The 15122-nt window shown below is 44.2% G+C and overlaps 1 protein-coding gene across 1 annotated transcript; it reads right to left on the reverse strand.

The window, feature by feature from the left end:
• Nucleotides 1–6688: 6688 nt before the first annotated feature.
• Nucleotides 6689–7270, reverse strand: MELLADRAFT_66943 (uncharacterized protein; the record flags this gene model as incomplete). The annotated part of the gene is made up of 1 exon (XM_007415142.1): nucleotides 6689–7270. The coding sequence occupies one exon, from the start codon at nucleotides 7268–7270 to the stop codon at nucleotides 6689–6691; it is 582 nt and encodes a 193-aa protein (XP_007415204.1).
• Between the last annotated feature and the right edge of the window lie 7852 nt (nucleotides 7271–15122).

Raw genomic sequence — 15122 nt, forward strand, 5'->3', positions numbered from 1 at the left:
AGTGCAGGACAGTACAAAACAGTACTTTACTACAAATAGAGTTGGCTCAATAGTGAGAAATTTTGAAGGTATCAGTCAAACTCCCATGCAAGGTGGTCCACAAGAAATGTCAGAAGTGTACCTCCTCACCTTGACAGGCAAGATAATGGATCAAGGTTCAGAGCTGAAACTACCCCTAACCTTGGAGATAATCCCTTCTTTTCCCAACAAATAGGTCAAAGCACCGTGTTGCAACCTGAAAATTCAATGGTAGGTTTAGAAATGACCACAGAATTGTTGCGTCAAGCATCAATCAGAAAAGAACTAAGGAAAGAATATCCTAATGTCAAAGATTGGCCTACCTTTAGCGGGGAAGGGGAGTACAATCACCAAGAGTTTATTGACTGGGTTGACGCAGTACCAGTGCGCTTACAAATGCCAGATATTTTGATTACATCAAAATTATCAATTGTATTTACTGGTGTAGCTCGACAATGGGTTATGGACGTCATGAAAGAAGACGGTGGGCATAATAAAACTTGGGAGGAATGGAAACAAGCTATTCAGACCAGGTTTGGTAATGCTCAATGGAGGTCTTACATGGAGAGACTATTCATGAGAGACAGATTCAAACCAGATATCCATTCTGATTGTGTTAAATGGGCTTCAAGGCAACAACAGCGTTTTAGATCATTTAGACCAAATGCAGACTCATCTGAAGTAGCTGAAAAAGTACTTTGGCAGCTACCCAGCACAATCAGAATCCCAGTCCAAAATAGAATTGGTCCGGATAGTAGTTGGACAGATTTCATTCTAGCTTTTGAAGATATTGCTAAAAGTTTGATGCCTGTTAGAAGAACGCAGACAAATAATTATCAATCTCAGTCAAATAATGACCACAGGGAGCACCAAGTAAGCAGTACAAAAGCTCAACATCCTACTACTGAAAGGAAAAGTAGTAAGTCTTGCAATACCTGTGGCAGTACAGATCCTCAGCATGTTTGGAGAACATGTAAAGGGAAAGGGTCAGCCATAAACGCAGTTGAAGCAGAGGAAGATAAACAAGAAGATGAAAATGAAGGAGCAGGTGATACAATGGAATTTGTAGAATATGAGGATAGTGAATCTGAGATGGAGTCCCAGCACTAAGATCAAGGACTTCATGCAGGGAAGTGTATAGAGAAAAATAAAGGAGATAATGAAGTAATAACTCCACACATTTAGAGCATCAAAAAGAGATCATAAACCTTGAGAAGGCGTATGACCTCTTCTGGTGGTGGGGAATGTCAGCCCTGAGTACTAAACCAGAGTACCAATGGGCGACATATTATAATAAAAACCTTAGAAATAGCAATTACAACTCAAGGCTCAGTTTCAAGAGTCAAGTTACATATGATTTAGCATATGTAACATGTGCAGAACTTACATCAAAGGGTGTGAACATTCATAACTTTGATGCAAATCAAAGCTACATATATTTCACAGCCGTAACACATATGTAACAAGTGAAATATACTTATAATCCAATAGTAACTGTCTTACTGTAATTAACCTAACCATAGAACCACAATTTGTGCGCACTTGTAGTCCAAAGATTTCCAAGGTTCAGACTATATAAACCCTGGAAATCCAACCAAATTGAGAAGGAGAACATCATCACATTATCATTCAACAACTACACAATTTTACTTTTATTCATCTTCCTAGAACCTTTAAACTTTGCTTATCAATTACCAAACTTTAAAGGCCTGATTCTACGAACTTTGAAACTCAAACCTTGTGTCTTGTTGCTTATTCTGTGTGCTCATTCAACTTTGTTTCTGATTAGACGCTATAATCAGTATTTATGGTAATATCCATTTGGTGGAATTACTTGTAAGGAAGTAGTCCTTGAGTATTGCTCATATCAGATTTGGGATTCATCTGATATAAGAAACTCTAAATCTACGGGGAAATCTCTATTAGTCAGAGTGTAAAGTTCCCGGTGTTATAATAGACTTTAACACCACCTTCTTTGACCTTTCTTTGAATAAGAAGAGGATCAATTTAGGATTGAGGACTGCGCTTCAGTTGCTCTTATATTTAATTATTGTAAAGACAATAATTAACCCAAAATCCCTTGACTAAAGCCTTTGTTTAAAGGTCAACTAACTGTAGTCTTTACTTGTTTATTACAAGTAAAGCTCTTACACCCAAGTCTATACCCATTCATACTAGTAGATATTGATCTACACGACTTTGGTAGAAGTTATCAGACCTTCTACAACTTTTTTATTGACTCTACTAGCCTAACAGACGCTAGTAGGCTCACAAGTATTCCCTGGTTAGTTGATAGCGTTTATAACAGATTTGGTTTGATATAGACAGTGGAAGAGAGTGTGATGATATTATTGATTTGGTGACTGATCCAAACAAGCAATTGCCCAAACCACCTAACTGACAGAACACCGTATGACCCCCTGGTTTGTAGCACAGAGTCCAACAATACACTAGGCCAATCAGCAATTTCTGTAGTTAGATGACAAGGCTTTGCAGTTGCAGTGGAGGAGACAATGCTGAGCCAGGTTGGGACAGTAGAGCCTTGATGGTTTGATTCAAGATGGTTCGATTTGATGCACAGAGAAGGTAAGTTTGAAATATGGGATAATTTGGGTTTCCCAACAAAGTGGTGAAATGATACTCTAGGTTGACTCACACCCTAACCCTAGGAATGTGATTTACACAGTTAATGTAAACTGAGGTGACATATTGGGGTTTCTTGCGGGTAATTAGGGGACCTAGCTAGGTATCATAACATAGCGGGTGTTACCTATAGGATTTCACAACTGGACCTGCCAAAGTACCACATGGATGAGTAGTAAGTAAGGGATTAAAGGGAACTGCCAGGGTATAGACGTAATCATTGGCACACCATCTGTTGAACATTCTTCAATAAAAGGCTGATACATGGTGGCTTCTTTCCAATGTGATGGGAAGATTCCGGTGATTGTGATGCACTGGAACAATGTCAGAACATGTTGCCTTACCTGGGACCACAGCTCCCTCCAAACCCAGTTCTGGATCCCATCGCTGCCAGGCGCTTTCAGGGGAGGGCTGTTGGTGACTATTTTGCCCAGGATCTCCTTACTGAGGAAAGAGATGAGGCTGGGCATGGTAGATTTGGTGGTTTTTGAGTCTTCGGTTAGTGGGAAATCAATGGGAGTGGTGTCCTGTAGGTCGCACGGTGCCGTCGCTACGCATGTGGCTTTGAAAAGTGCTTCAGCTTTCTCGGCATTAGACGTACATGTTGTTCCTGTCGAGGTTATCAGGGTATTGATTACAGGTGAAGCTTGCCGTCCTGACACATATTTCTTTGCCTGAAAAAGAGTGTTGTGGGTTAAGGTTGATAGGTAAATTTTCCAGTTGTCCTCCTTTGCTTTGGTGGTTGCTGTTTTGAACGCTTGTCGATCTTCTTTGGATCGGCTTTTTTTCATTTTTCGTTCACATCGTTGGGCTTCTTTCCTGAGAGGCTCTAGGATTGACGGATTCCACCATTGTTTATGCTTGCCAATGGGTGGTTTCCACAGGGAGTTCTTCTCAAGTGCTTCTGTGATGGCTGTGATTAGTCCCCTGTCAAAGGCCTCTAGCTGAGCACGTGTTATCAGTGGTTCAATTTTGGGAAGAGCATTTTGGACATCATTTTTGAAAGCAATCTTTTCAACCTTATGCCATTTTTTTGCGGTTCTGCAGTTAGATTGCACTGGGGTGGATTTGTTGTGAATGAGGAAAGTTGTGATAAGGGCTTGGTGGTCGGAAAAATGGCTAGTGAGGCTTTCTTCATCGATGATACATTGCTGGATGGCATCATCAAGGGCGTCGTTGACCCAAACCTGATCGATGGAAGTGCCCAAGGTTGTGCTTGATCCCACTCCAAAGGTTGCAATGCCTCTTGGAGACCTCAGGTGCAAGTTCCAGTCAGACATCAGGTCCATGAGCTTATCAGAGTCGTTGTCGTGTGTTTCAATATGGGAGGGGTTCCAAATGGCTGAGTGAAGATTAGAGTCGGTGTTGAGTATCGTTGGTAAGAGCTGAATGTCCATTGGTAGACCTTTCATTAAGGCTTTGTATGCAGTGAATCCAGAGAATATAGAGGTGTCGTTGTACACACTGATAACAAGCAGCGTGAAGCCAGATGTAAATGTGACAGTACATGCCGCTATGTCTCCGGATGGTGAGGCGAGTGGGTTTATTTGAGCTTGGAGGTTCTTTTGTATATAAAGGCAGGCGCGAGGGCGGGCTCCTGTCCTTCTTTTGGTAGGTGTGGAGCAGACAAGTGTCCAGTTAGTTTGTTCTTGGGGTAGATAATCAAAATTGTTTACCGTTGGTTCTTGAAGTGAAAGGATTGCAAAAAGATTAGTAAATTCTGAGTTAAAAAGTGAATTAGCTGTGTCCGGTGAGTGGCGACAGTTCAATTGTAATATGGATTTGGTTTCAGGTAAGGTAAGCTTTTGACGAAGTTGCTCTAACATTGGATGTTAATGTCGGCAACTTCTGGTATCACCACAATCTTGGGTGAGGAGCTTGGGTTGTAGGGGGGTTGGTCAGCCGCAATTTGTGCTGCACACTGGGGATGAAAGGGTGAGTGGAGCAGGTCTGGGTTGTTGGACTCAAATAGGTGCTTCGCCGTCTTTGTAGGATCTATTTTGACCAAAGCTCTTACGCACGCAGTGCATTTCAGAGGGGTTGTGCCTTTTTTGCTGCATGCGTGAGCATGATGCTCGCCTCCACAGTAAGGGCACATGGCTGGGGAGGGGCATGATGGCGCTGTATGACCAGTTTTCCTGCAGTTGTAGCAGCGTTTGGGGGGCTCCCGGCCTGCCTCAGTTTTGTGCACACCTTGAGCAAACCAAATTTTTTCTCGAACACATTTCTCAGCCTGTTCGTGGGTTGGGAAGCCTATGAGTAGCGTGGAGTATTGTTTTGAGGGATCCTCTTTCAATTTGGGGTTAAGCCAGCGGATAAAAGCCGCGTCCTGTAGTAGCTCTGGGTTCGAGGCTAAAAGCTCTTCCCTGTGGTTCACGATCTCCGGGTCAAAAGACGTTGGAATAGCGTGTACTAGGATTGTAAAGTGCTCCTGTTTGATTTGCAATGAGGACAAAATTGCTGGCAACCAGGTCTTCTTGGCTGCTCGGATCCTTTCCGCATGGGCCGTGCTTTCCAGGTGTAGGACTAAATTGTTCGACAGGTGTCGTTGAACCGTTTTTACTGTGATGGTTGACTCATCTGAGTCTTTGACTTTTAGGTTGTGGGTCTTGAACGCTCCGTTAAATCCTTGAATCAGTTGGATGACCGATAAGGATCCCAGCGCAACTTGAGATTTGTCCAATTGGTACAGGGTGATTGTATTTGTTACCGGTTTCTTGGGTTTGGGTTTAGGGGAAACCCTTGGGCCTGTGGCGTGGATTGATGGGAGCGACTGTGCTCCTTGGGAGCCAGCGTGCGCTGCTGCTGAGGCATAAGAGCCTGATTTGGACTTGTTAGTCCCTTGTTGGTTGGGTTTACCCTTTTGAGCGGATACAAGAAGATTAAGGCTCTCAGTAAGAACATCAAGCTTGTCAGATATGGTGGCAGCTTGGAAATCAAACGAGGCATGAGGGCGTAAAGTGGGGGTCGGCAACAGCGCCGCCGCTCTGGTGGAGCTTTCAGGGCTGGCAGCCGGTTTAAAGAGGACCCGTTTGGACAGGTCCAGCTGGTGTTGGTCAAAGGCCGCGTTGACGAGGACGAGAATGTCCGCCGCCGTGTCCACATTGACACTGACGTTCTTCGCAATCCGTCCTTTGGCTGGTAGCTGGATTGCGAGTTGGGTGACTTCCACGAGCTTTGAGAGGAGAGTCGTTAGGGATCGGTCGCCCTCGGTGCCTGGTACTAGCCTGGCCATCCGTTCGGTTCTTGGCGTGCCAGTGATTGATTGGACGATTTCCTGAGCGGAGATCCCGGGGGTGCTTGCCCTTGCTCTCTTCCTCGAGAACTCGGCAAGGTGGGGCACCTCTGATTGTTTTGGCGTGAGGCCAAGCGTATCGGTCGAGATCTCAACCGGCTGCAGGCCTTCATCCGAGCCCTTCAAGAAAGCGGCTACCGCGTCAGCACTCTGGCTAGATGCGTTCGGATCTGACCAGCTGTTGGTCGAGTTGTTGGTGGGGGCGTCCTCGACCATCTGTCCCGTGTCGGACGCGTCGGGTGGCATCGAACGCGAGGAATCGAGAGGAAGGGGAGTCGGTGAGCTCGGAAAATTGTTAGGAGAATGGGGTGGATGAGTCGAATTTCGGGTCACGTGACCGCAAGAAAAAAACTGTACAAAGTCAGAATCTCCTCTGAGATGAGTTGTGGAGAAGAGATTCAAGGCTTACAACGAAGTTTTTGAACTTACTTGGGGGTTATCTGGATCTGTCATCACTCGGTCCAGTGAATTTTGAGCATTGTAGGTTTGGTCGACAAGATAGTCCGTTGTATGTCTGAACGAGAGCGTTTCGGTCATGTTCCATGATGTCTGTCTTGATATTTGGAGGATTTTTCAGCAATTGATACAAGCTTACGTCAAACAGTTGATCACACTTTTTTCGAAGCTCGTAGAGAAGTGAAATGTCTCCAAGGCGTGAAAAGATAACTGTTACTTAGTTGCTTTGTCAATTTCATCAATCAAATGCAAGTTTGAACACATACAAAAATCCAACTACTCCGTTATATATGGCCTTGTTCTACAATACGGGCATTCAGCAAAGACGGAACGAGCCTTTAACATAAAAACCATACACTCTGTACACATCCTATGCCGAACATGACAAGGGAAATTAATATCTTTATCACCTTCTTCGTACTTTTCGGCGCAAATTCCACATTCCGGCGTGTTTTCTTCTGCTTTTTCAGGGTCGGGGTCCCTGGCTTCAGGGGGAAATTCCACTCTGTGATAAGTTTCACTCATAATGCCAGAATAAGCCCAAATGCCATACCATTCAATAGATCCGACCTCAGGAAAATTGAAATCAGTAGAAAGACTTGGATCAATCGAGTTAGCTGTCTCACGAAGCAAGGCAACAAGTAGAATCCGCGATTCCGGGTCAACGTTTGCCTGCTCATCTTCGTCGCGCAGAGCCAAAAATCCCAACTCTACATCCAAGAGCTCGCGAATATGGTTGACTACCGTTCGTGGACCTTCCAGCTCAGTAAATTGCTGGTCGAGCGCTTTTTGAAGGGCGTGGATCTCATCGACGAGATGCCGGTAAAGGTCATTGGGGACGTGTGTGTTTTGTGCCATGGTCTATGCCTCGAAATTTTGAAGGGATTTTAACGATTGAAGTGTAATTATGGTAGAGATGGATGAGTCGTTCTCGAGAATTATGTTGGAATCAGTCTCGAGAATTATGTTGGAATCAGTCTCTTGAAGGAACGGCATTGATTCTGTTAGCTAGTCCTTTTATAGCCGTCCGAAACACTTGCGGTTCAGCTTCGTGGAAAAGCGCCAGAAGCTGATCTCAGCTATGTTCACTTGTTTCTTCCGTTGATAAGCTCACTTATCATGAAAAGTGTACATTTTCAACTATCATAAGTTCACATCCATAAAACGCTTTCTTCCAATTGAATCCGATCTCATCTCGTCCAAGAACGGTGGAGCATATGCCTTGATCCAAAAGCCTTACTCTTTCCATGGACTTTTCCAAAGCGTGCGCTGATTCCGTTGCTGTTTAACATTGTTATTTCCAATAGGACTCGGTTCGGTGAATCTGATGGAGAAGCTGCTTGGGGTTCTATTCCACAAGCAAGGGATGGGCGCCTTATATAGGCGTCCATCTCTGCAAAGTACAAATAAGGTAATATATGAAAAGGTACAATACGATGATGTCGGTGACATCGAAGTGAAGTGGATGATGGCCGGATCCGATCAGACTTGGATCCGGTTGACAACTTTGATAGACGAATCCGAAGGATTCGTAGGAGAAAGAATTGAGGATACATTCTAGAAAGCGCACATGTAAAAGGAAAAGCGCGCTTGGAAAGCGCAAGACAAAAGAAATAGATAACAAAGGGAAACAAAGGATTCGGGGTATCACATCACCCCCTTTTTAAGAGTGAAAACTTCCTAGTTTTCGGTGTTCTCTATTTCGTCCTTAACCGCTGTTGAAGCATCATGTAAGTAAATATAGAGGGTCGATAGTGCGTTCATGGAGAAGTCCTTTCCACTTTCATATATAGCGTTGCGTAAAGTTATCGCTATGTCTACAAGGTATTCCTCCTTTCTTGCCAATAGGGCTTCGCGTTCAGGATCAATTCCCGTGTTAACTTCTTCTTGCAAGTTCGTCGCGTTTGTGGAGCTCGCGAGAGGCGTAGAAGAATTCGTCGGAATTTCCTTTATAAAGTTTTAGGCGGACGCCGTTCACTTTAGCATTTAGGATATGGCCGTTACTGGTCATAAGGGAATAGGGACTGGGCGAAGCTCTGCAAAATTGCAATTCAACCGTAATTGAAAGCGAGTTGCAAACAGCTAAGCCACTGTTCAATCAATATGAAATTTCCTTATTTTTTTTAGTAAGCTTTATGGCACTAAAAAAAATAGGGTGGCGCACAGGCATGACCCTCCCTAAGACAAGCTGTCTATTCAAAATTTCCCCCCCACCTCAGCCAAAAGCCTATGGCAGAACGCTTCTGGATAGCCTGATATACCTTTCACAGGTTGCTCTCGCTCTGGTTTTGGTGAAATCATCTGACAGTCGGGTCTCTTGGGCTTGTAGGAGTAATCCTGACACCTCCTGTTTGCATAAATCGCTTCGGTCGACTTCCAGGGGATTCATGCGCTTATTGAGGTGGCTAAATCCTCTGTCGGTCAAAACCTCGCCCAGTCCCTAATACGTACCGTTGGGGTAACATTCTCTAACAATAAAAGGTCCATCCCACTTGGGGTGCAATTTTGAGGGTCGTCCTTCGAAGCTTCGGAGTACTCTGTCTCCGGTTTTGATGTGTCGCTCCACATACGCTTCTTCAGTTTCAGTGTTTCTAATTGTTGCTCTTGTGTTAAGTTCTTCAATAAGCTGTCTCCTAGTCTTTGAATGTTTTCGAACATCTAGATTGCGTTGTCGGTGGATTAGCTCTAGATTTTCAATTGAGTCATTGTATTTTATGCTTACTTTTTCGGATGGCAATCTGGCATCGCTACCGTATACCATGAAATATGGTGAGGCCTTCATCGAATGTGAGTACGCAGCCCTATATGCGAATAAACATGAGTTCACATATTTATCCCAAGACTCTTGGTGATAGGGACTGCACATTTTTCTTAGGCTGTTCACGAATGTTCCGTGAAAACGTTCTATCAAGCCGTTTGCTTGAGGGTGGTAGGCCGTGGTAGTAATATGCCGGATTCCGTGAGCATACATAAAATCCTTAAATTCTTTGGAGATGAATTCTGAACCGTTGTCGGTTGTGATCTCGACTGGTAGGCCGTGGTTTAGGATGATCTCCTTGATTAGACCTATTGCAGTGGTCGCCGATGTTCTTTTAAGAGCTCTAGCGTACGCCCAACCCGTTCCGTAATCTATGGCGGTTACCAAGTATTGATACCCATCAGCTGTTTTGACTAAGGGGCCGACAAAATCCATTCCCCACTTACGGAATGGGTCGCCTCTTGTTATGAGTTGGATAGGAAGTTGTTGTCGTTTAGTCGGGGAGGCATGTATCTGGCAGGGAGCACATAAGGCAATGGCGTTCCTGACTGTTTGATTTAGGTTTGGGAACCAATACCGTTTCTTTACGGCAACCAGGACGTCTTCGACGTTTCGATGTCCTAAGTCTTCATGTACCTGAAAGGCGAAGGACTCGGCTTCCCTTTCATTGGTTGCTACTATGCGAGGGATTGAGCTTAAGTCCTCGTCTTCGTATAAGACCATATGGTTGTGTATGAAACGGAACAATCCGTGACCAATACTGGCTGGGTCGATTCCGGTCTCGAGTTTTAATTTGTATTCAATTAAGATTTTATAAGGGTCTTCCTGTCCCTCTATGTTGAAGAGAGGTTGTGCCGTCTCGGGTGGGTCGATGTCGAACTTGGTGTTTGGTTTTCGGGACAGGGAGTCTGCTGCAAGCTGTTCTTTGCCAGGTCGATAGATTATGTGTGTATGAAAGAATTCTATTTCGTCTACAAAACGAGCAAGACGACGATTAATGAATTTTTGAGTTTTAAAATGCTTTAGGGACTCATGGTCTGTCCTCACTAGGATGGGCGAACCTTCAATAAATCCTCTAAAGTGTTTTAAACCGTGGACAATTGCCAGGAGTTCTCGTTCTTGAGTGCTGTAATTTTGTTCGGTCTTGCTCAACTTTCTGGACTCAAATGCTATAGGTCGAAGATTATTATTCTTTAAGTTCTTTGAATATGAGTTAAAATCGAAATCACCTGTTTTCGGTACCTCTGTGAGTTCATCCTGTTGTAACACCGCCCCAATGTTGGTGCCAGATGCGTCAGTATCTAACACAAAAGGTCTGAAGGGTGTCGGGTGTGAAAGTGGTACAGTCTGGGATAGGGCGTTCTTGAGGCTTACAAAGGCGTTTTGTTGACCTTCCCCCCAATCAATCGAAGTCCCCGGCTTCGGGGATCCCTCGGTGAGCTTGTAGATTGGGGAAGCAATCGAAGAGAAACCTTTGATGAATCGCTTATAGTAGGTGCAAAGGTTGAGAAAACCTCGTACCTGTGAGATGTTTGATGGTACCGGCCATTCTGTAATTTTACTGATTTTGTCTGGATTGGTCCTAATCCCGTCACCATCAACCATATGGCCCAAAAACAGAAGTGAATTCCTCCCCCACTGGCATTTCTTTGGGGAGACGACTAACTTGTGTTGTTTCAGAATATGGAAGACTTGTTTAACGTGTTCTAGGTGTTCTTCCGGGGTCCTAGAAAAGATGATTACGTCGTCTAAGTATACTAGCGCAAATTTATCGATGATATCTCGGAGAACATCATTCATCATTTCCTGGAAGGTTGCCGGTGCGTTGCATAGCCCAAATGGCATTACGCACCACTGATAGTGTCCTTGTCGGCAGGTAAAAGCCGTCTTTTCTTTATCTTGAGGGGCCATTGGTACTTGCCAGAACCCGGACTTCAGGTCAATTGTTGTGAAACATTTCGCGCCTGAAAGGAACTGATAAGCGTCGTCAATTCGAGGTAAAGGGTAAGCATTCTTTCGTGTTACTTTATTCAGAGCGCGGTAATCTACACATACTCTTGTTGTACCGTCTGGTTTCTTTACTAAGAGTAGCGGGGAACTCCAGGGCAAGTCCGTTTTCTCGATTATTCCTTGCTCCAGCCCTTCTTCGATGAATTGACCTATTAACTGATGTTCTGGTGGTGTTAGGGGTCTGCCGTGTGTTTTGATCGGGCTGTTTTCGCCCGTGTCAATAAAATGTTTATGCTTTCGTTCTACTTGTTCAATATCTTCTTTAAAACATTCCGGAGCTACCTTGCGAGCGGTATTTTCGAGTACGCTGTGTAGAGCGTCTAGGGCCAATGTGTACAGGTTATTTTCTCTTGGTTGAGGGATGAAAGTGTGTACCATCGGGCCTTTCTCGACCTTGTATTCCATAGTGTCGAAGTTGATTGTCGGTTTGTGTTCTTTGAACCAGGGGATCCCTAAAATGAGTTCTACATTAGGTAAAGGCAATACATAAGCACTTATTTCGAACCTGAAAAAGGATCCGTTGTTGCAATCATCAATTTCTAATTCGAATGTAGCAATCTTGGTTGAAGTTTCGTGGGCTCCGTTTGCTAGCCTGACCTTCTGTCCGTCTGTGTTATTAAGCTTCACCCGATTTGGGTTTAGTTCTAACATCTTTTTGAGTTTGAGTTCAGAGACGTAATTTGCTGCCGCACCCGTGTCCAGAATCGTAGCCAATGGATAGTTTCGGAAGTGACTTGTGTATGTCGGCAGGGACGAGCTTGCGTCATTTTGAGTTGCAAGATCTACTATGTTTAATGTCAATGTCTTCCCTTCGTAGATTTCGCCGTCTTCTAGGCAAAGAATGGCCTCGCTGTCGTAGTCACCTAGGTCTTTTGGTCCGCTGACGGCGTATCCGGAGTACCTTGGTTTTTTCTTGCTATAGCTTAAGATTTTATTCCAATTCTCGACATGTTCGAGCTCCCTCTCTCCTAATTCTTCCCTAGTTCGTTCTTCTAAAGGGGAGTGAAATGGCGTGTTGGTAAAGCCATATCCGTCAATTCGCCTGCCATCCATCTCAATGTCTTGGTATTTAAAGTTTACCTCACCCAAAGGCAGGAGGTGCAAGTCTTGGATACCGCTAGTTTTTGTATTATCCTCGACTGAAGAGTCTGGTGAGAAGGGTAGGTTCGACATATCGATGTTGGCCAACACGGTTGGAGTCGTTGGGGAGTATTCGGGGCTGGGAAGACCCATGTAGCCGGAGTAACCGGATGTGAGTATGGGACTAGGGTGTACGGGGATAGGATTACTTCTAGTGCCTTCTTCTTCTGGGTCCTCTTCAAATGGTCTCTTCATTAGGTTGTTTACCTGGTCGGCATCTAGATTAAAGTAGTCAAGGCCTTTAGATCTGGTTTCTGGGCTATCCTCGTTACCAAAGATGAGACATGACTTACAGCATCGGTAGGAGAGGTCCTCAGCCTGTTCTTGGAATAGCCTGGTTAAAGCCTCTCGTTCCCTTGCAAGTTCTTCTTTCAGTTCAGGCTTCTTAAGTGTTTCTTGATATGACTTGACTTTTGATTCGAGGTCTTTTCTCCCGTCTTGATTTGGATCGTCGAGACTGGAAGTGGATTCCTTAGAAGCTCTGATCATTGTTCCGTTTGGTCCTATAAACGGAGTAGTCTCCATTCCTTGGGATGTTTTCTGGTCCATGTCAATCAACAGTAGGCTCTGTTTTCGTCGGTCTCCGTTTGAGTAACTTGATTTCTTGAAACTTGATTTGAACGGCTTCCTAGTATTGGTGCAGTCTCGGGCGAGGTGGCCGTGCCCGTGACATTTAAAGCATTATGTTTGTGGGGTAGCTTGAGTTACTTTTGTTTTGTCCATCAAATCTAAATCCATAGGACCCGAGGTATTAGTCACTGGGGGTGGTCGTCCGAAGGTGGATGGTCTATGGTGGAATGAGTTTCGAGGGAAGTGATGGTTCGAGTGGTAGTGGTTGGTTCTTCTTTCAGGTAGGAATTTATTATCGGTGGATTTAAAACTACGGTTGTTTACCTTAATATTTCGACCTCTTTCTCGAGCGGCTGCAAAGATGACTTCCATATCTTCCTTGGCGGTGAATTCGATTTTATTAGCGTGTTCTCGAATCGCAACTGGTAGTTTATCGAGGAAAGCGAATTTCCGGTCCAGGAAGGAGTATTTGTCTGTTGGGATCTGACAGGAGAGTCGTCTGAAGCGAAGGATGTAATCATTGAGATCATTTTTATAATAACATAGTTTTATTTTCTCTCTGATTTCATCTATAGTTAAGGCGAAGTTGTATTTTTCAAGGAACCTTTGTCGGAAGTCTTGGTAGTTGTTCACTGATCCGCCCATATCTTCTCTGGCCTTGTACCAGAACATCTTTGATTCTTCGTCTAGATAGGCGCCTAACATTTCGCCCCATTGTTCTTCTGGGTATCGGTGAAGTCGGAAGTTGGATTCCAGATCGAGGATCCAGAGTTGTGCGTTGTTGCCGTAGGCTTCGAACTTTCGAGGTTCGGCTCGAAAGGCATCGGGTTTCTGGTTCCTGATTTCCTGGTTACGCTTGAGCTGTTCAATGACGGTTTTCGCGTCGGCTAATTCTAAGGCTTGTTGTTGATAAGCCTGTTGGTATTGCTGTCGTAGTTCAGCAATGGCTTGTGCGCTATTTTGCGCGTCTAGATTTGTTTGTTGGAGTTGTGCTCGGATAACTCGTATGTCCTCAGCGGGGACGTGGATATAGCCATTTTGTTCGTCCATGTTTTTTTTTCTTTGGTTTTCTATGCGTCGAAAAGGAATTCTAATTAATAAATTTTTTTAATTGATAAGACTTGATCAGAGCCTTCTTTAAGAATACGTACGTGTAATAGTTTTATAAATTTATCTATGGACTTTGGGTTCCTTAAAAGGTGGTGCACGGTTTGCTGACTTGGTTTGTTAGTTTTGAATAGGGGTCTGTTGTTTTCCTTGGATCTAACCAATCGAGAGGAAGTGGAATTTGCAAGCGGATTCGAATGACTAGCTAGGAGATTCGGATTGGCTTACAGCTGGTGGTGTGTTAGAGTGTGACGGATAGTGTTGGTAGTTGAAGTTGGGGTCGATTTGGTGGTTTGGTAAGCACTATGTTGTTGTTGTTTTTCGGAAAGGTCACAAAGTTAATAACGCAATTCCTTCGATTTGGGTAGGGTACTTATTAGAGGAAAGGAAAAGAAATTTTACTAACAAATAATTATTTGTTATTTCCAATAGGACTCGGTTCGGTGAATCTGATGGAGAAGCTGCTTGGGGTTCTATTCCACAAGCAAGGGATGGGCGCCTTATATAGGCGTCCATCTCTGCAAAGTACAAATCTACTATAATAATAAATCAAAAGGTCCTTCGTTTAAAAAAAATGCCTCGACACTCTCATAATATTGTTGCCTCCTGAAGCCCACCTATTACCCTGATCCGCCACCTCGGCTATGCCCACCCGCGCCTTTACTACGTGCCCAAGAACAAGCTGCTTGCCATGCAATCTATTTTTATTGCACCGCAGCATTACTCAATCTGCGCTCTGCTCTATGGCACTCTGAATCATACCACTCTAATGCTTCAATTCAGTGTCACGTTAGAAAAACGCCTTCAACACTTGTTCTCCCCAGAGTTTTTCAAGTTCCTTATGTTCCGAGCACGCAAACGTTGCACCCACTGTATCACCCCATATACAACGAGCTCAATCAACACGACTTCGAGATGGAAGTCTGGGTAAACACTACCTAAACATATTTTCATAACAACTTAACACTCATGGCCACATGTCACTCATCAGCATGCCATGCGGTTACATTCGCTATTCTATTCTTCTTCATTATCTCAACACAAAATCTAATAAACCACAAAAGAAAACACACTGTCCCACTAGCATTACACAGAGCTACGCTATACGCATTCAAAAACAAACAA

Source organism: Melampsora larici-populina (assembly GCF_000204055.1).
Source record: "Melampsora larici-populina 98AG31 unplaced genomic scaffold MELLAscaffold_48, whole genome shotgun sequence".
Classification (NCBI taxonomy): Eukaryota; Fungi; Basidiomycota; class Pucciniomycetes; order Pucciniales; family Melampsoraceae; genus Melampsora; species Melampsora laricis-populina.